We start from the raw sequence: 20,022 nt of genomic DNA, 5'->3' as shown, positions 1-20,022 counted from the left end.
CCGAAGTTCATTGTATCATTTGATCTATATTTGTCAAGTTATTTGTCATATCACATTTATAGTGATCTACCTTATCCTTATTTATATAAACAAAACGTAAACAAATAAAATTTCTATTTCTAATAGTTTTACGTCATTTCGACGTCATTTAAAATAAATCTATTCTAAATATAATACTGCGCCCTACACTTAATCATAATCAAGACATCCATTTTGCCGTGAAAAAAACATGAATGAAAATACGGAAACAAAAGTCCGAAAAAGATCGATCGTAAGCCTGCAAGCATCTATTAAATCCTGGACACTGAACCGTAAAATTAATCAAATTAAAAATAAAAAAGGAAAGAAAGAAGGAAAAAACAGTCGAGAATCTTATAAAATGTAAAAAAAATTTGTAAGACAATGTGAAAATATATTAGGATTTAATCGCTTTTTTTTAGCCTGAATACGAAAAAAAGTTAATTACAATCAGGCAGGCTTTAACTATGTATGTCATTATATCAATATCTCGGATTGGAATAATTCTTTATAAATTCTTCGAAAACAAATTTATTTCGAAAACAAAATTTATTAAAAAAAAATTCATTTTTTTGCAATAATTTAAAATTCTATAAATAAACTATATTGTATTTTTTAATTTGTTAAAATTATGTCTGCAGGTAATAGGTTTAGTAGAGAAATAGAATTTCGTGAAGGTGCTCCAATTCAGCTATTACAATATGTCGAAGATAATTCGAAAGACGGATTCGGCAAAATCTCTATTAATCCAGCAGCATTAAACATTCTTCGAACCATCCGGGAACCTCTTGCAATTATTTCAGTTGGTAAAAATTATATCAGAAAACAATAGTAAATATATTTGTTAAGACTCCATCGCCTGATATTCACATTGTACTATTTAATTTTTTAATAGTCGGTTCTTATCGCCGTGGTAAATCTTGGTTCGCAAATGTATTGCATGGACGACACGACGGTTTTGATCTGGGAGCAAAAGTAGAAGGATGCACACGTGGAATATACATGTGGTCTCCTCCATTCACGTTAGAGGGTAAACAATTAGATGGTAAAATAATTCAGAAACGAGTTATTGTCTTGGATAGCGAAGGAATTGATGATCCAAATCAGGACCAAAATTGGGCGACGAAACTATTTATTTTATGTTTAGCCCTTTCTTCTACTTTTATTTATAATATAAATGGGATTGTTGGTAGAGATGATATCGGAAAACTGTATCTAATGACGGATCTCAGTAAATTCATTCAAGAGCCAGAAGAAGGCGACTTTTTACCGAGATTAGTTATTTTATTACGTGATTTTACTTTAGAAAATCCTGAGAGCTTTAAAGGTTATTTTTTAGAAAAATTAAATAAAGTCAGTCCCGAAGGTGAGTTACAAATAAAGAAATTTGCTAATAATGGATAATATAAACTGATCAATTTTAACAAAAAAAATTTGTAGCTGCTAAAGGAATTAAGAAATTCTTTTATGACTTTGATGTATACGGGTAAATATAAATATAATTTTTATTTCTAATATTATAATTTATAAGCTATTATAAAGTAATAATTTTATTTATTTATAAACTATTTTTTCATAAATTTTAGGTTGCCTGTAGGTTATTAAATATTTAAATTATCAATCTACTTATTATATATATCTAACAATTAGTTTACTTTACTTTCATATAGCATCCAGGATGTAAAAGAAAAATGCTACAGCACATGGAAGACGCTGATACCGAAGAACTTGAAGAAGAATTTGTTGACGAAGTAGAGAATGCTGTAAAATCAATTTATTCTCAACTTCCTCTTAAATACATTGGATCCTCCACTATGAAAGGTTCAGCTTTTGTGAAATTTCTAAATGATATCGTTGAACGTATGAACAAATCAGAAACATCATCATTACTTTCAATTCCTTCTGAGTATGAATCAATTATACAATTTGTCGCACAAGAAGCAATTAAAGAAGCTGTAGGAATTTATCAAAAACAAATGAACCATACGTTAAATGAGAAAGTAAAATTACCAATTTTATGGGATGAATTCACAGAAATACATAATAATTGTATCTCAGAAGCCAATAAAATATTTTTTGAAAAAATAATTGGAAGTCCTACTCAAATCGAAAATTTTGTCGAAGTACTAAGCGAAACAATATCCAAATCTAAAGAAGAATTCACGAAAAAAAATTCTGATGAATTAACGACTTATAATGAAAATATTGCAAATGATAATTGGGAAAGATACGTAAAGATTGGATTAAATCAAGAAACCTTATTTGAGGTATGATATCTTTTTAATTTTTTTTTTAGTTTTTTTTTAATTTAGCAAATATTAACAGAATTTAATAATTTCCACTTAAATAGAGTAATGATGAATTTCAGAAAGCACTCAAAGCTTTCGAATCAGCTTACGAAAAATCAATGATGAAGTCTCCTGAAGCTGCTAAAGTAATCGCTTCATACATGCAGAATCAATACTCTGACGCAATTGATTACATGACGCAATTAGGAAGAATGAATGCAGAATTGGCAAAAGCAATGAAAGCCAAAGAAGAGGCTGAGACACTTCAGTTAGAAGCATTGGCACGTGAAGAAGAATTCCGTAGGGAAATAGAAGCACAAAAACATGAGCGCGAAGAAAGTGAAAGAAATTTCAAAATGAAAATGGAAGAATTACAAGCAAATATTGACCAACAAAATAAATCGCATGAAGAGATGAAAGAGCGTTTAATTAAAGAAAGAGATATTGCGGAAGAAAAATATAATCAGAAACTTGAGCAATTGCACAACGAAATGCTTGAACAACAAAAATTAAATGAAGAAAACAAAGAGAAATTACTTGCACAACAACAAGCCAAATTTGAGCAAATACAAAGAGAGGCTGAAGAAACAAATCGTAAAAGAACTGAAGAATTAAAAGAACAATTACGCCAAAATAAAGAGCAAGCCATTGAAAAACAAAATGAATTGTTCCAGAAACAAGTTTCTGAACAAGAAGAAAATCGTAAAATAACTGATGAATTAAAAGAACAATTACGCCAAAATAAAGAGCAAGCCATTGAAAAACAAAATGAATTTCTCCAGAGACAAGTTTCTGAACAAGAAGCAAATCGTGTTAGAACTGAAGAATTAAGAGAACGATTACGCCAAAGTAAAGATCAAGCTATTGAAAAACAAAATGAATTATTCCAGAGACAACTTTCTGAACAAATTGCAGCGAATGAAAGACAACACTCTCAAATGTTAGAGCAAATGCGGAGAGACAATGAGAGTTTGAGGAGTGCAATAAATAATTCAAACAGGGACAGGGGTTCTCGTTGTGTAATTTCATAATTTCGATAAAAGAAATTTATATATTTAATTAAATAAATACTTTTTTATTTAACATTGTTCATTTTTTTTCTAAATACAATAAATTATTTAATAATATTACTTTTCATCATTGTAAACTTGATTTGTTGTTGCGTGATTAGATTATTTATTATCTCTTGGCGGGAATAAATAAGATCAGGAGAAAGTAAGAATAATAAAATCTATTATCGTAAGTGCCAACAATGTATGGCATTACTCCCATATACTACTTTATCATCTGGTTTTTGTTCATTTACTGGTCTTAAAGTCTGTAATATAAGGTGTGCGATGATTGCGATCAAGATATTTCTACTATGAAAATCTTTATGGCAATATGTAAATTAATGTGTATACCATATAAATACCATATAGATAATCATTTTTTTTTTATCCACATAATGTTAAAGTTATTTGAAAGATTACTTCTCAAATTTCCTTCAACAGCAAATTTTATAATTATCATAAATTTAGTTTTTGGGTAATTGCTGACAAAACATCTTGAATACTGATAATTCAATTTAAAATTTAATAATCTCAACATTGTTAACAACTTACAAAAAAAATAACAAATTCGGTACTTTATTAAAATGATAAATCAATTATACCTCATTTATAAATTCTGATATTTTTTAAAATTTTCTAGAGCTATAACCAAAAGATCCTCCTTCAAATATAGATTATTATAGATTATAGATCTATGCTTAAAGCCGTAAATTCTTCGCAATAAATCAATGGATGGATATTGCTCATCAACAAATATCTATTTAAACATATTCAAAAACTCCATAGTACATAAAGGGAAGTAGAATTGGGAAGACTTTCATAAATATTTTTAATCAATAAAAAAAACATTTCAGTTCAAAAAACCAAAAAAAAATAACAATATCCAAAAAAAGAGTATTTTTTTAGTTAATAAATATCGAAAAAAAGTTGAAAAAAAATAAATAAAATAAAAAATTTAAAAAAAAAATTGGTTATGAAAGTTTAGTAATCAAATATATTATTATTATTTTATTTATTATTAAATAAAAAAATAAAATATTATATTAAATATATTTACAAAATTATTATTTTTTTTAAAAAAATCAATATAATATATAGGAAAATTGACTGACGTTAATAGAAAGATGATTAAGATTTTTCAATTAAATTAAATGCTGGATAAATAGTTTGAAGAAATTGTTAATTTAATTATAGATTATAATAACCAAATCCATATCCGAAATTCTCTAAATAAACACCAGATTTTTGAATAAAGATTTTAATTCAAATGATATAGTTAAATTAATAATTTATTGAGTAAAATGAGTATCAAAAAGAATAATAATAAATGAAATGAACAGATTCTAATACATTTAATTGTTCAAATATTTTCCTAAGTTGGTTATAAGTTTAATATTATAAAAATACTACAAATATTTTATTAATTAATTATAAATTTTATAATTTATTTTATATTACATCAATCTTAAAGTTTTTTTGAAAATTTCATTCTACACTCAAACATCAAATCATACATTATTATAAATATAATTTATATCATTAATACATATTATTTTGTTATTTTTTTGTTAACAATTATTACCATATTAAATATCTAATTATAAACAAAAAAGTACTATAACCATCTTTAATTTACTTAGTATTATATTATAATACTAAATTTTTCTATTTAAACAAACTCATTGGTCCCAGTGAGAAGCAACAGGTGACTGCTAGTAATTAAAAAAAAAATAATATAATTCATTCCACTTTAGAATTTTTTTTTTAAGAAAGAAAAAAAAAATGTCATCAGCAGTATCTGTATTATGTCAAGACAAATACAAAGGATTAGATGGTGGATTTATCAATGGTTTGGCAAACTATATGATTTCACCAAAAACATTCATTTTATAAATACAAAATTTGACATTTCTTAATACAATGTATAGTTATTTATTAGTATTGTTCATTTCAAGTTATTGCCTCACATTAAACAGTTTAAAAACGCCCTATCAGGGACTAAGGCAACTTGTTATTAGTATAGATGAAATTTTTTCTTTGTTAGAAAAGGTTTATCACCATAATAGTGTAGTTAATCGAAAAATAACTAGCCGCAACGTGATCCGGACCCGGCTCAGGCGTGGATCGTCGTGGAATTCCAAGGGATTTTCTGCGATTAAACTGGGTCCGGATGATCAGCAATCATGAATTAGGCTCCGTTTTTCGGCTAACTACACCATTATGAAATCACATACCATTTTTAATTTATTTCATAATAAAAAAAAGTTGACTCAAAAAAATTCAAATAAAATTGGAAATCATTTCCTATTTTTAATTTATTTTCTCTAAAAAGTGTTTTTATAAATTCAAATATTCATGTCTTTATTCTTCTTGAATTTCTCAATATCTCACTATAATTAGTTATAGTTGCATTAAATTTAGAGTTATGATGATTTTGTAAATTCTAATTTTGAAAAAAAGAAGCGATCATTAAAAATTTTAGTTAAAAAAGGTCTTAGTAAAGATAATACTTATAAGGGTTTTAAAAATATGTAGTGTTCATTTTTTCATATGGGACCTTCAGTTATCAAAAAAAAAACTATCAAATGGATCCTATTGAAAAAAAAGAAGACTATACCATTTTATAATAGATGGAATAGAAAATCAGGATAATTTTATAAGATAATAATAAATAAAGTATTTCAATTATTATATAAAAAAATTCTGATTAATAAATTTCTTACTTGGCAAATTTATTCATTTTTTTCATTGGCTATAATTTGTTTAATTTGTTGTAGTTAATAAAAAGAAAATCCGTTGAAAAATAGAAGGTTCGCGATAAGTCTCAATATGCTTCCATTATTAATAGATATGTTAGATCGAAAATGTCTTCTTACGATTATGTTTAATTATAAAAGAAAGTATATATAATAAAATAGGTAAAATTTTTAACTATCATTATTTTAGGGCAATGTATTTACTATTTTGTAAATTTTTATAAAAATAAATACTGTAAACTAATGATCTAAAATTTTAAAATTTGAATGAGAAAAGTTTATTAAAAACTTATTTTATTTTGAAGACTTTCTAAATTATTTTTTGCTAACTCATATCCTTGTTTGGCAGATTTTTCATACCAATAAATCGCTTTATCTATATCTTTTGCAATTACATCTCCTTTTTCATACATTAAAGCAAGATTATTTTGTGCTACATCATCTCCTAAATTTGCAGAATTTTGATATAATTCAAATGCTTTTTGATTATCAATTTCAGTTCCAATACCATTATTATAACAATATCCCAACATCATTAATCCCGATATATGTCCTTCTTCAGCTGATTGCTTTAACAATTCAAAAGCTTTATTATGATCTTTTTCAATACCCTCTCCATTTTTATATGAAATACCAAGATTATACATTGCACCTATATCTCCATTATTTGCAGCTTTTTCATAATATTCAAAAGCTAATTTTTCATTTATTATAGTTCCATATCCATGATCATAGCACAAACCAACAAAATTCTGTGCTAATGCATGATTTTTTTCTGATGCATTAATAAACAAATTAAATGCTTTATCACTATTTTCACTTGTTATAATTCCATGAAAATTAAAATATCCAAGAATAAAAATAGAATTTAAACTATTTTGATTAGTTAATAACCAATTATAAAATTCTTGTAAATTTAAATTATGATTATTAAAATATTCAATAGTTTGTTGCTTTTCTAATTTCCATCCAATTCCTTTATTTTTTAATTTATAAGTAAGGTCATTGATTTCATCAACTAAAATGTTAAAATCTTTTTCAGTTGAAAAATTTTCTATTGCCGTAGGATCAATTTCTTTAATATTCATTTTATCAAAATTTTGAATAAGTTGAGATAAATCTCCTTGTAATTCTGAACTATTAGTACTTAAAGAAGTCTCATTAAGTTCTTGTTCATTTGATATTTGATGATTTTCTACTATTACATCTGATTTTGTAACTATTGCATTTAACCAATCAACTACTTGATATATAGTTGGACGATTATCTGGTTCCCCATTCCAACATTCTAAGAAATAAAATTTAATTTAAGATTAATTAAATAATATTTTTTAAATTATAAAAATATGAAATATAGAATATATAAAATTTAAAATTTTACTCACTAGTATAAATTTTAACATATTCTTCAGGAGTATCAGGAGCAACAGTTTCTCTAAGACCTTGTGAAATTTCCACAGCTAAACCAACATCATATTCTTCATCCTCAACATAAAAAGGAGGCTGCCCACTAGATATTTCCCAAAATAATACGCCTATACTATAAATATCACTTTTTTCATTTAATGAGAACATTTGTGTTGATTGATTATTATTATTTCTTTGTCTACTAAAGCTTTTTGGATCGACATAAGGGACCACACCAAATAATTTAGATTGAAGATTAGACGATGCCCCAATTCTTTTAGATAATCCAAAATCTGCTAATTTGATTGTGTTATTATGGACTAGTATATTACAGGAGTGCTATTAAAAAAACATATATATATATTCAATTTTTTTTAATTAATAATACAAATACATTATGATTAATGATTAAATAATGTTAAATAAATTACCAAATCACGATGCACTATTTTTTCATTATGTAAGCATGATACGGCACAAGATAACTGGTATGCCATATTATATTTGTCATCCCAAGTAAGTTTGTTAAAATTTTTCTTTAAATAACTTCGAAGAGTACCACCGTCGGCGTATTCTAATACTAACTGATAATTATTATGATTTTCTAATGAATAAAAGAAGTAATTACTAAATGAATTTTTGTAAAATTTTGCGATTAAAAGAATATTATATTTATCAATGTGATGTTAATAATACCTAACTCAAGTTTTGTTATTCCATAGCAACTAATAATGTTATCATGGAAATCAACTTTGCGTTGAATTTTTAACTGAATAAAAAAATAAAATATTTGAAATAAATATATTAGATAAAATTCATAGACGAAAAAAAATGTATTATACTGCATTAAAATACCTCACGAACGATTTCTTTCATGGCAAAGTTATTAAGACTAATAAACGATTTTAATGCAACTAGTTTTCCTGAATTTTTCCAATTTGCACGATATACGTTTCCGAAATCTCCAGTACCAATATGTTGAATATTATTAAATTCTTCATATTCATAAAATTTTAAATGTTCTTTATCAACAGCTTCCTCAATCCAATTAATCCATTCATTTGTATTATTTGTATTTTCAGTATCTTGCATTTTGATATTATCGAACGTATTGAATAATAATAAGCTAACAGAAAGTTGAAAAAAAATGAAAAGTAAAAATTGTTAAAGTTTTCCTATTATATAAATTTTTTTTCTCCGAATAGTCGCACAACGTACAGCGTGATTTTTAGTATTACCAAACAAAAAAGTCAATACTTCAGCCATGGTACCGCAGTACCGCAGCAGTACCGCAGTAATTTACATATAAAACGTATAAAACGTCATCGTTAAAATTTATTATTTTTGCAAGATTTAAGAAAATTTTTTTTTCATAAAAAAATAAATCTGTTAAGAGATTATCAAAAAAAAAAAATTATGATTCTTTTTTATTAACTTTAGTCTTACATACGAAATAGTTAAGTTTGTTAGACTTGAAATCAATTTTTTTATTATTTTTAACTCTTAAGATGGTCAACTCAAATAACGAAGATAAACTCCCTAGTCCTGAAGGTATATTGAAAAATACTATAATTTGTATTATTATTTTCAATTAAAAATATTATAAGTCACATAATTATTTTCGGTTCTATTATAGAATATATACAACTTTTTTCATAGAAAGAAAATCATGATAAATTTTTTTTTTACGTTATTTAAATAAAATTGAATAAATGATTCCTATCACAATCATTCCAACAATACTGTATATTTGGAATTTTTTTTTAAAATGTTTTATTATAAGATGAAAGAAAGAGTATTCTGATTTATCAAAAGTATCATTACATAGTTTACATTTATATTGTTGTTTAGAATAATATAAATATAATAAATGTTACCTTTTTTTAAAAAAAATTTAGAGGTTTTTTTTTCATTTCTTTCATATTGAGAAAGTTTCAATTTCCAAATTAGAAATTTTCCATTCATCAATTAAATGAATAAGGAGGATGATGATTTACAGCCAATTTTTTTGAATTATTAACATCAACACTATTTTCATTTTAAACAAACTATGAAAACAAATTTTTAATTCCGCGAATCGAAATTGTTTGAATAATTAAAGCGCAATTACAAAGTTCAAGAATTCTCAAAGAATTAGAATAATAAGAATTATCGTGATTAAATTTATTTTCTCTCAAATATTTTGTGAGAAAAATAAATAGCACTTACATTATATTAACATTGTAATTTATCTTCGAAACTGAATTTCTGCTGCTTTTTGACACCAATGAAAGGCTTTTGAATTTTCAGATTCAGATTTTTGATAATTCAAGAATTATATCCTCAAGGCAAATTATAATATAAATCTTTAGAGTTAAAAATGATGATAAAGATTTGTTTATCATTAATATCACCAAATATACCTTCGATTAATTTATTTATATCTCATGAAAAAATCAATTGAATACAGTCGCCCACTGGTTATGCCGAACCTACAGTATATATATCGAAAACTTGTTATGACTAAAATAACCTGGTAATAATCTTTTTTTTTTTGATTTTTTTTATTATCTGTTGTTCTTTATATTTTTTATATGTAATAATAAGTACTATATATAAAAAAAAATTGGTTGTCGTAAAAATTTAATTGCTGATCGTGTTACATACATGTCATAAATCACCTGACAAATATATACGAACTGTTTTTAAATTCTTTTTTTTATTATCTGTTGTTTTTTATATTTTATATGTAATAAGTACTAAATTTATTTTTTAATGAAATAAAAGAAGTTGCGTTATTTCAAAGAAAAGTAGTTGGTTTAAAAAAAAAATTTGGTTAACGTAAAATTTAATTGCTGATCGTGTTACGTTATGCCATAGATCACCTGACAAATACGAACTGATTTTTTATTACCTGGTATTTTTTTTGTGTAATTATTAAGCATTATATTTATTTTTTTAATGAAATAAAAGAAATTATGTTTATTTACTTTTATTATATTAAAAAAAAAGTAATTGTTTTTTTTAAAAAAAATTTGGAGTTATTGTAAAATTTAATTGTTAATCAAATATTACAAATATATGTTATCAAATATTTACGAACTATTAAAGATTTCGTAATAATTTGATTACTAAAATAATTTTTTCTAGCAGTTACTAATAATTTATTACTAACATTAAGTCATAATTAATAATAAAACTGAATCAGATTAAGACAGATTAGTTACAATCTAATTATATATATCAAACAAATTAATTTTTGTTCGTATTAATATAACTAAATATGACACTGATAAAATTTTTCATCCAAACTTAGAAATATTTTTTTTATACAATTTATCAGTTATTATATAAGTATAATAAAGTAATTAGGGGTTCTTTAAAAAAAAAGTATTTTGTTTTACTATGTTACATTCAGTTTATGTTAAAACTAATTATATTTTGAAGGTCGCCGCTAGGGTACAGTCCTAGTAGTTCACTTATTTAAAAAAATAATGTTAGGTCTGAATTAGATTTCAACTTATTTGTGCCAAAGCGAAATTTTTTTTCTATTAGAAAGCGTACAGTATTCACGTATAGTATCCGATCATTGATTACAGGACCTTTTCGCACTAAAACAAGCACATAGCGCCAGTATGATCGATGTATTCGCCACCTATCCCAGCTAATTCGTTAAAAAAAAAAAATTATGACCACTAAGTATATTAGTACAAAACAAATTATCTTATTATCTTTATTATGAAATAGAACATTTCTTTAATCAATAGTAATTATAAAAGAACGTTCTTTTATTTTATATTATTGTTTTTCTTTAAGCGATAAAAGTAAAATTATTTTCTTTGAAAGTGTGGAATTCAAAAAAGTATATGATCGTGAAGTCACAGGTTAGTCTAAAAGGGTAAATTCTCAGTGGAGCATTTTTTCTTTCAGAAGTATAGAAGAAATCTCGAGAAATCTGAAGAATTCAGTCGTTGATAATGTATAATGAATTAGATTATAAAGATGAATTTAACCAATAACAAATAAAATAAATTAAATAAATTTCTCTTTTAAATAAAAAAAATGTAATAACATGGAAAATTAATTTATCAAGAAGACTTGTAAAAAGCTATAGAAGTAAGAGAAACTTGATTACTTGAAAATAAAAGGAGCAATTGCACAGGCCAATACATCAGTATTTTTCATAATACCAACTAGAATATCATATGGGTTAGGTAATTCAGGTACATCCGAATAATCCAGTGTTTTAGTGAATTGAATTCCAGCTTTTGGACATCCATCATCATCACACAAAGGCACCCTATGGATATCCCCTATAATAGATCCAGTATTAAAATCGTCAAAGAAAACAGTAAGATCAGTTCCATCGGGAATATCTTGGTCAAATGTTGCGGAAACAGTAAAAGTCTCGGTGTTACCAGATACGACAGGATCAGGTGAAATCACTATAGAGAGTGGGGGCGGCATTGGTGAATGTTTACATTGTATAAATTCGGTTGTTCGTTTAAGAAGTTTATGTGGAATAGGAATAGCATTGACTATTGAAAGCGAAGCTAATAATATGAATACAAAAATAAAATTTCGGTTCATGGTTTCATAAATTTGATTAAAATGTAATTATCAATAATTTGAATTCAGAGTAAAATCGAAACCGTCGCCTTTTATAATAATTTATTAGGACCTGTTCATTTATGATCAATTAATAATTATTTAAAATGATCATATTACTTATTACTTTTTATTTTTAGTTCGGAAATATCAACTAAAACAGAGCCGAAATGGATTATTACTTGAGAATCTCTCATGATAACTTGCATATAATTTTCCATGCCACATTTAGATTAGACGTTAATCTGGATAGTCTTTGTATGTATATCAACCCAAATGTGGTGTTTTATTTCCGTGAAATTGTTTCGGTGAAATTGCTTCGGAGAAATTGCTTCGGCGAAATGGGTTTCGGTGAAATGGACTTCGGCGAAAAGTCCGGATAACTCATTTTTGTTGAGCGATTTGAAAATGAAGGTCATCTTTTTTGGCAGTGGTTACAAGAAAGTTCAACGTTTTACACGATCAATTCAAAACAAACAGATCATACTTCATCGTCTGAAGTTTCTTTCTTGGTTAATTGCACATAATACTCTCTGTCTACCTCTAATCCGTGGTGTTATTCCCTCTTGGCTGTTTCTTGCTGTTGCCTTATTAGTCTCAATAATGGCAATGGGCTTCAAAGGGCTTCAAGTGGTAAATTACTTTCTCTTCCTTTTCCCGTTAATTTATCTGTTATGTCCTTTTTCTTCGTGTACTGTAGTTTATGAAAACTTTGATATGACTAGTTGTAAGTATTAATTTGATTAATATACTCCACATATTCTTCACTTTATTCTGAGTAATTAAAAAATTAGGAAGAGGAGAAATATTTCAAAATTGATCAGTTCATCTGGGAATTTAAATTTTAAATGGAGGGAGGAACATGTTAGACATAAATTCTAAGTTATTAAATATCGGAAATTTTTATAAAATATAATAAATATAGTTGCTGTATACACTACAAATTGAAATTATAAATGCTGAAAAATTCTGATTTCTTTGCTTATACAAAATTATTAATTAATCTTGTTTGAATGAACACCGATGTAATGATCATTTTTAATGCTGTATCAATATGAGCATAATTTCGATGAACTCGAAAGCATTAATTCATTTAATTGTACACGTACATGTAAATTCAGTGTTGTCACGGGACAATGTCCGGGATATACATGTTGCCGAAATATTTCGGCTATTTCGCCCACGTGACAAACTCTTCAAAGCAAGATCATCTGATTTCATAGATTTGGCTGAAATTAGGCTTCAAATAGGTTAATCTGGGTCTGAAGAACCTATGAAAGAACTTTTGAGGAATTTCGACCAACTTACATAATTTCGGCAGGGCTCTGGAATTTCGGACAACATATATTTAATATATGGCCAAAACTTTAAAGTCTGATTCGAAATTATTGCAGATTATGCCGAAATTTTCTGAAGTCTGCCAAAAGTTGCTGCAGATCTGGCCCAAATTATCTGAGGTTTAAAAAATTTTATTGATATATCTACAAGTAGCTATATTTTGGTGCCGAAATGCGGCCGAAATTGAAAAAAAGTTTCGGCAACATGTATAGTCCGGGACATGTTACACAAAAAAGAAATGATAACCGACCCCTCAAAATCTTACTATGATAACCTTGTTCGATACTTAGCAAAAATTTTAGCATCCAATTATGCATAAATATATATAATTTTTGTAGAGTTTTAAGTTACAGAAGAGTACGGACAGAGCGCGGACATGTCTGGGACAACCAAAAAAAGCTGCGGACATCAAAAATGTACAACACTGCATGCAATAACAAAGTTTGTATAAAGACTACCTCAATGAAAAATCTGAATGGCATGAAATTAACAAATTATATTTAATTTTAGAGGATATTAGAGGAATTATTAATAATAATAGTAGTATGTAATAATCATACTTCAGGAAAATATCTTTTTTATAAGTAATCATAAAATTTAAGAAAAAAATTATTTACATACTTTAAATGTGAGAAGCAAGCAGAAATAAGCGAAGCGCTCTTAAAGACAAACGTAATTCCACGCTGTTCTAAGCCTTTGAAACTAATCATGTCGCTCATGCATTCGGGCAACGCTCAGATTCGAACCATGATACTTGTGTCTATAGATCTTGAATTTTGGAATTTTGGAATTAATCCCAATTTAGGGATGGCCTCGAACCGATTTACGATTCTGTTCGGTTTTGGGTATTTTTGGTACGAATGAACTCAGTTTTAAACCAAATTATAAAAGGTTGAAGTCGATGTTTTCTGCGTGTTTCAATTTGTCCATTGCATTTCAATGCATCAAGCAATAGCTTTATTACCAATAATTTTTCCGGAATATATCTTTCCTCTTTGACCTTAAAATATACTTTACGTCAGGATCATGATGAATAAATTTAGTAGCTTCGATAATACCCTGTCGTACTTTTTTTCAGCGAGGCCTCTGTAAGATTCAGCATCAACAAATGCTTTCATTGCATGAGTAACCTTTCCACTAAATTCATCGATACTTTTAACCACCTATGTACACGAATTTCCCGAACCATCCATTGTATGAATTAAACTTTGATATAATCTCGTAAATTTCGTTGTTAAATACCAAAAATAATATGTGACCATTACGATACATGTTTCTCAATGCAACTTCTGCATCCATTACTTTGTTGGAAAACGCTTGTAGTAAGTTTTGCAATGAATGAACCCACTTCTTTGTTATTTTCTATTATACTGTATTTACTAATCTGCGGCATGTCACTGTTCCATCCATTACAGAACCCGATGCTAAAATAAAAATTATTAAAGAACGTTAATATCATTGTAAAATAAATACATGTAAGTCTCTAAAAATTGAAAATATTTGCATGGTAAATCAACTTAAATAATTTTTTTTTTTATAAAAAAAAATAGTATTAAACGCATTTCTTTATTAATTACAATCTATAGCATAAAATAAAATACATAATTTTAAAGAAAATACACAGAGATGCTCATCTAAAATGATACATCCCTATAACTAACCATTCTATCTAAAGGACTATCCAATGTTATACTAAATACTTACCAAAATTATACAAAAAAATAACAATCACATCCAAAAAACATTAAAGAAATTGTTACATAATCCTACATCAGGCGATACTCATAACAAACCTAACCGCTATTTGCACGCGCAAACTGTGGGATAACGTGGATCCGACTCTGAAAACAGACTTGCGCAGTTATGTATTTTTTGGCATATTATAAATTCTCCCTTTATGTTTTTGTCTACTCTCCATCCAATACATTAATCCTCAAATTCTTCGAAGCATCGGATCCTAATAGTCTCCGAACACTTGGCATTGGTCGTAAAACACGACTGTTCCGAAAGTCGCACAAGAATCCAATAATTCAAAAACCCTCCACAAAATTGAAGCAATTTTTTAAATTAAAAAATCTTTAGTAAAGAATCACTATGATATGATTACATTTAATACAAATGATGAATATTATAATAAGTTAGTATATAAAAATATTTCGTGCTCATATAGTTATATTACATTAAATTATATGATCATGGCATAAAATTGATTGATTCTATTTCTGGCTATAAATCAATTTACCTATTTGAACTATACCTTCTAATTATGAAATTATAACTTTAGTGAAAAGAATTTGAAAATATATTCAAAAAATAAAAAATATACTATTAAAACATATTAAAACAGCACAAACGATTAATACTAACAAAGTCCAATGGATTTTTTGTATAAAAATCCCATCTTATCATTGATTTTTTCTTTAGATTCGTGCTTCTCATTTTTTTTATCTTTATCCGAGGTATTTGTGGTTCAAAGCCGAAGTGTTAGTTCTAAAAAGCAAATTTTCTTTAAGAAACGAGGTTCACACCGATTATGAATAGAATCATAGTAGATTACAAATCTTTTAACCTAAACCTTCAAAGTTAAATTTGACTTTCTCTCTCTTAATAGGAAATTTTAGCCTTTATCGGTGAACGTTTCGAAATTTTTTGTATGACATTTTCATTTGAAAAGAACGTGGTTCTGCAGATGTGAAATTCCATACCCTTCATTATAATAAACATTTTTGAAAAAAATGTGACTCATTAAATCCTCTTTCCGATATTGATCGTCAATAGAAGTTAATGAATGTGCGTGACGATTGTGACGGCCTAAATTTATTGGTTTAGATGAACTTTTATAATCATATGATTGTCGCATAATCAAGACATCCATTTTGAACGTTCGCAAGCTTCCATTAAATCCTGAACACTAAACCGTAAAATTAACTAAATCAAAAAGAAAAAAGGAAAAAAAGAAAAAAAGAACAGTTGAGAATCCTATAAAATGTAAAAAAAATTTGTAAGACAATGTGAAAATGCATGAAAATACAAAATATGTATTAGAATTTAATTGTTTTTTTTCAGTCACAATCAGGCAAGCTTTAACTATGTATGTCATTATATCGATATCTCGGATTGGAATAATTCTTTATAAATGCTTCGAAAACAAATTTATTTAAAAAAAAAAATCATTTTTTTGTAACAATTTAAAATTCTATAAATAAACTATCTTATATTTTTTAGTTTGTTAAAATTATGTCTGCAGGTAATAGGTTTGGTAGAAAAATAGAATTTCGTGAAGGTGCTCCAATACAGCTATTACAATATGTCGAAGATAATTCGAAAGACGGTTTCGGTAAAATCGTTCTTAATCCAGTAGCATTAAACATTCTTCAAACCATCCGGGAACCTCTTGCGATTATTTCAGTTGGTAAAAATTATATCAGAAATCAATAGTAAATATATTTGTTAAGACTTCATCGCCTGATATTCACATGATACCATTTAATTTTTTAAATAGTTGGTTCTTATCGCCGTGGTAAATCTTGGTTCGCAAATGTATTGCATGGACGACATGACGGTTTTGATCTGGGAGCAAAAGTAGAAGGGTGCACACGTGGAATATACATGTGGTCTCCTCCATTCACGTTAGAAAGTGAACAACCTGATGGTAAAATAATTCAGAAACGAGTTATTGTCTTGGATAGCGAAGGAATTGACGATCCAAAACAGGACCAACATTGGGCGACGAAACTATTTATTTTATGTTTAGCCCTTTCTTCTACTTTTATTTATAATATAAATGGGATTGTTGGTAGAGATGATATCGGTAAATTGTACCTAATGACCGATCTAAGTAATTTCATTCAAGAGCCAGAAGAAGGCGACTTTTTACCGAGATTAGTTATTTTATTACGTGATTTTACTTTAGAAAGTCCTGAGAGCTTTAAAGATTATTTTTTGGAAAAATTAAATAATGTCAATCCCGAAGGTAAGTTACAAATAAAGAAATTTACTAATAATGGTAATATAAACTGATTAATTCTAACAAAAAAAATTTTATAGCTGCTAAAGGAATTAAGAAATTCTTTTATGACTTTGATGTATACGGGTAAATATAAATATACAATTTATAAGCTATTATATATAAATTTATTTATAATAAACTATTTTTTTTTTCATGAATTTTAGGTTGCCTGTAGGTTATTAAACATTTAAATTATTAATCTATTTATTATATCTAACTATATTTTACTTTCACATAGCATCCAGGATGTAAAAGAAAAATGTTACAGCATATGGAAGACGCTGATACCGATGAACTTGATGAAGAATTTGTTGACGAAGTAGAGAATGCTGTAAAATCAATTTATTCTCAAATTCCTCTTAAATACATTGGATCTTCCACTATGAAAGGTTCAGCTTTTGTGAAATTTCTAAATGATATCGTTGAACGTATGAACAAATCAGAAACATCATCATTACTTTCAATTCCTTCCGAGTATGAATCAATTATACAATTTGTCGCACAAGAAGCAATTAAAGAAGCTGTAGGAGTTTATCAAGAACAAATGGACCATTTGTTAAATGAAGAAGTAAAATTACCAATTTTATGGGATGAATTCACAGAAATACATAATAATTGTATTTCAGAAGCCAATAAATATTTTTTTGAAAAAGTAATTGGAAGTCCTACTCAAATGGAAAGTTTTATCGAAGAACTTAGCGAAAAAATGTCCAAAATTAAAGAAGAATTCACGAAAAGAAATTCTGATGAATTAACGGCTCATAATGAAAATATTGCGAAGGATTATTGGGAAAGATACGTAAAGATTTGATTAAATCAAGAAAACTTATTTGAGGTATGATTTCTTTTTAATTTTTTTTTTTAAATTTAGCAAGCAAATATTAACAGAATTTAATGATTCCATTTAAATAGAGCAATGATGAATTTCAGGAAGCACTCGAAGCTTTCGAATTAGCTTACGAAAAATCAATGATGAAGTCTCCTGAAGCTGCTAAAGTAATCGCTTCATACATGCAGAATCAATACCCAACTGCAATTGAATACATGACGCAATTAGGAAGAATGAATGCAGAATTAGCAAAGGCAATGAAAGCCAAAGAAGAGGCTGAGACACTCCGGTTAGAAGCATTGGCACGTGAAGAAGAATTCCGTAGGGAAATAGAAGCACAAAAACATGAGCGCGAAGAAAGTGAAAGAAATTTCAAAACGAAAATGGAAGAATTACAAGCAAATATTGACCAACAAACTAGATCGCATGAAGAGATGAAAGAGCGTTTAATTAAAGAAAGAGATATTGCGGCAGAAAAATATAATCAGAAACTTGAGCAATTGCACAACGAAATGCTTGAACAACAAAAATTAAATGAAGAAGACAAAAGGAAATTACTTGAACAACAACAAGCCAAATTTGAGCAAATACAAAGAGAGGCTGAAGAAGCAAATCGTAAAAGAACTGAAGAATTAAAAGAACAATTACGCCAAGATAAAGAGAAAGCCATTGAAAAACAAAATGAGTTTTTCCAGAAACAACTTGCTGAACAAATTGCAGCGAGTGAAAGACATCACTCTCAAATGTTAGAGCAAATGCGGAGAGACAATGAGAGTTTGAGGAGTGCAATAAGTAATTCAGGGAGGGATTCTCCTTTGTGTGTAATTTCATAATCTCGATAAAAGAAATTTATATATTTAATTAAATAAATACTTTATTTAACATTGTTCATTTTTTTTTGATGTCGAAATATAATAAATTATTTAAAATTATTACTTTTCATCATTGTATGCTTGATTTGTGTCGCGTGATTAGATTATTTTATTACTGCTCATCGATCTCTTGGTGGAAATAAATAGAAACTAATAATAATAAAATCTATTATCGTAAGTGCCACAATATATGGCGTTACTCCCATATACTACTTTATCATCTGATTTTTGTTCATTTATTGGTCTTAAAGTCTGTAATATATGGTGTGCGATCTATTAATTTGTGTTCAAATTTTTTTATTGAGAAACCATATCAATATACTTTTATCTACATTTATTAATATCGGGCAGGATATCCTTTGGCTTTAACTACAGCTTAGACACATCTTCTCATACTTTCGACTAGATTTTGATAAATTGATTCATCTTAAACCACTCCTCCTCCAACAAATTGAATAATTCAACCTCGTTTTTTGGCAAAGGGATATGCCTACGAATGTGACACTCTAATTTATCCCCAATATTTTCGATTGGGTTTAAAAATCAGGACTTTGCGTAGGCGAAGTTGATCAATATTATCCGAAATCTCTGTAAAAACTCCGTAAAATGAGCCTTTCACGGATCCATTCACGGAAAATGTAAATGATTCAATAAATTCCGTGATACAAGGTTACTAATTCCGGAATAGGGATTGGAATCGATTCTACTAAAATCGAATTAATCGAAAATCGAATCGTATCTAGTAGAATCGATATATTATGGTGCAACAAAAGTAGTCATGTCATTTCTATAACTACGTTATGGTAAAAAAAATAATATCAGATATCGGAATTATCAAAATTGCTGAAAAATGATCAACATTGATG

General features: G+C 27.2%; 4 protein-coding genes across 4 annotated transcripts; 2 read left to right on the top strand and 2 right to left on the bottom strand.

Moving 5' to 3' along the window:
- Positions 1-649: 649 nt before the first annotated feature.
- Positions 650-3,337, top strand: OCT59_016290 (uncharacterized protein; the record flags this gene model as incomplete). Its single annotated transcript, XM_066132380.1, has 6 exons — positions 650-824; positions 914-1,384; positions 1,459-1,504; positions 1,605-1,611; positions 1,689-2,285; positions 2,369-3,337. 6 exons carry the CDS (start codon positions 650-652, stop codon positions 3,335-3,337), a joined length of 2,265 nt encoding a protein of 754 aa, XP_066003373.1.
- Positions 3,338-6,395: 3,058 nt separating this feature from the next.
- OCT59_016289 (uncharacterized protein) lies at positions 6,396-8,613 on the bottom strand (the record flags this gene model as incomplete). Its single annotated transcript, XM_025334284.2, has 5 exons — positions 6,396-7,402; positions 7,500-7,860; positions 7,953-8,125; positions 8,218-8,290; positions 8,377-8,613. The coding sequence occupies 5 exons, from the start codon at positions 8,611-8,613 to the stop codon at positions 6,396-6,398; spliced, it is 1,851 nt and encodes a 616-aa protein (XP_025165194.2).
- A 3,018-nt stretch (positions 8,614-11,631) lies between these two features.
- OCT59_016288 (uncharacterized protein) lies at positions 11,632-12,090 on the bottom strand (the record flags this gene model as incomplete). The annotated part of the gene is made up of 1 exon (XM_025329668.1): positions 11,632-12,090. One exon carries the CDS (start codon positions 12,088-12,090, stop codon positions 11,632-11,634), a length of 459 nt encoding a protein of 152 aa, XP_025165195.1.
- A 4,593-nt stretch (positions 12,091-16,683) lies between these two features.
- Positions 16,684-19,117, top strand: OCT59_016287 (uncharacterized protein; the record flags this gene model as incomplete). The annotated part of the gene is made up of 6 exons (XM_025330957.1): positions 16,684-16,858; positions 16,949-17,419; positions 17,494-17,539; positions 17,620-17,626; positions 17,694-18,254; positions 18,368-19,117. The coding sequence occupies 6 exons, from the start codon at positions 16,684-16,686 to the stop codon at positions 19,115-19,117; spliced, it is 2,010 nt and encodes a 669-aa protein (XP_025165196.1).
- Positions 19,118-20,022: the final 905 nt, after the last annotated feature.

The sequence above is a fragment of the Rhizophagus irregularis genome, chromosome 24 (assembly GCF_026210795.1).
Source record: "Rhizophagus irregularis chromosome 24, complete sequence".
In the NCBI taxonomy this organism is placed as follows: Eukaryota; Fungi; Glomeromycota; class Glomeromycetes; order Glomerales; family Glomeraceae; genus Rhizophagus; species Rhizophagus irregularis.
The sequence above is the reverse complement of the archived record's forward strand: the minus strand, read 5'-3'. Positions and strand labels throughout refer to the sequence as shown.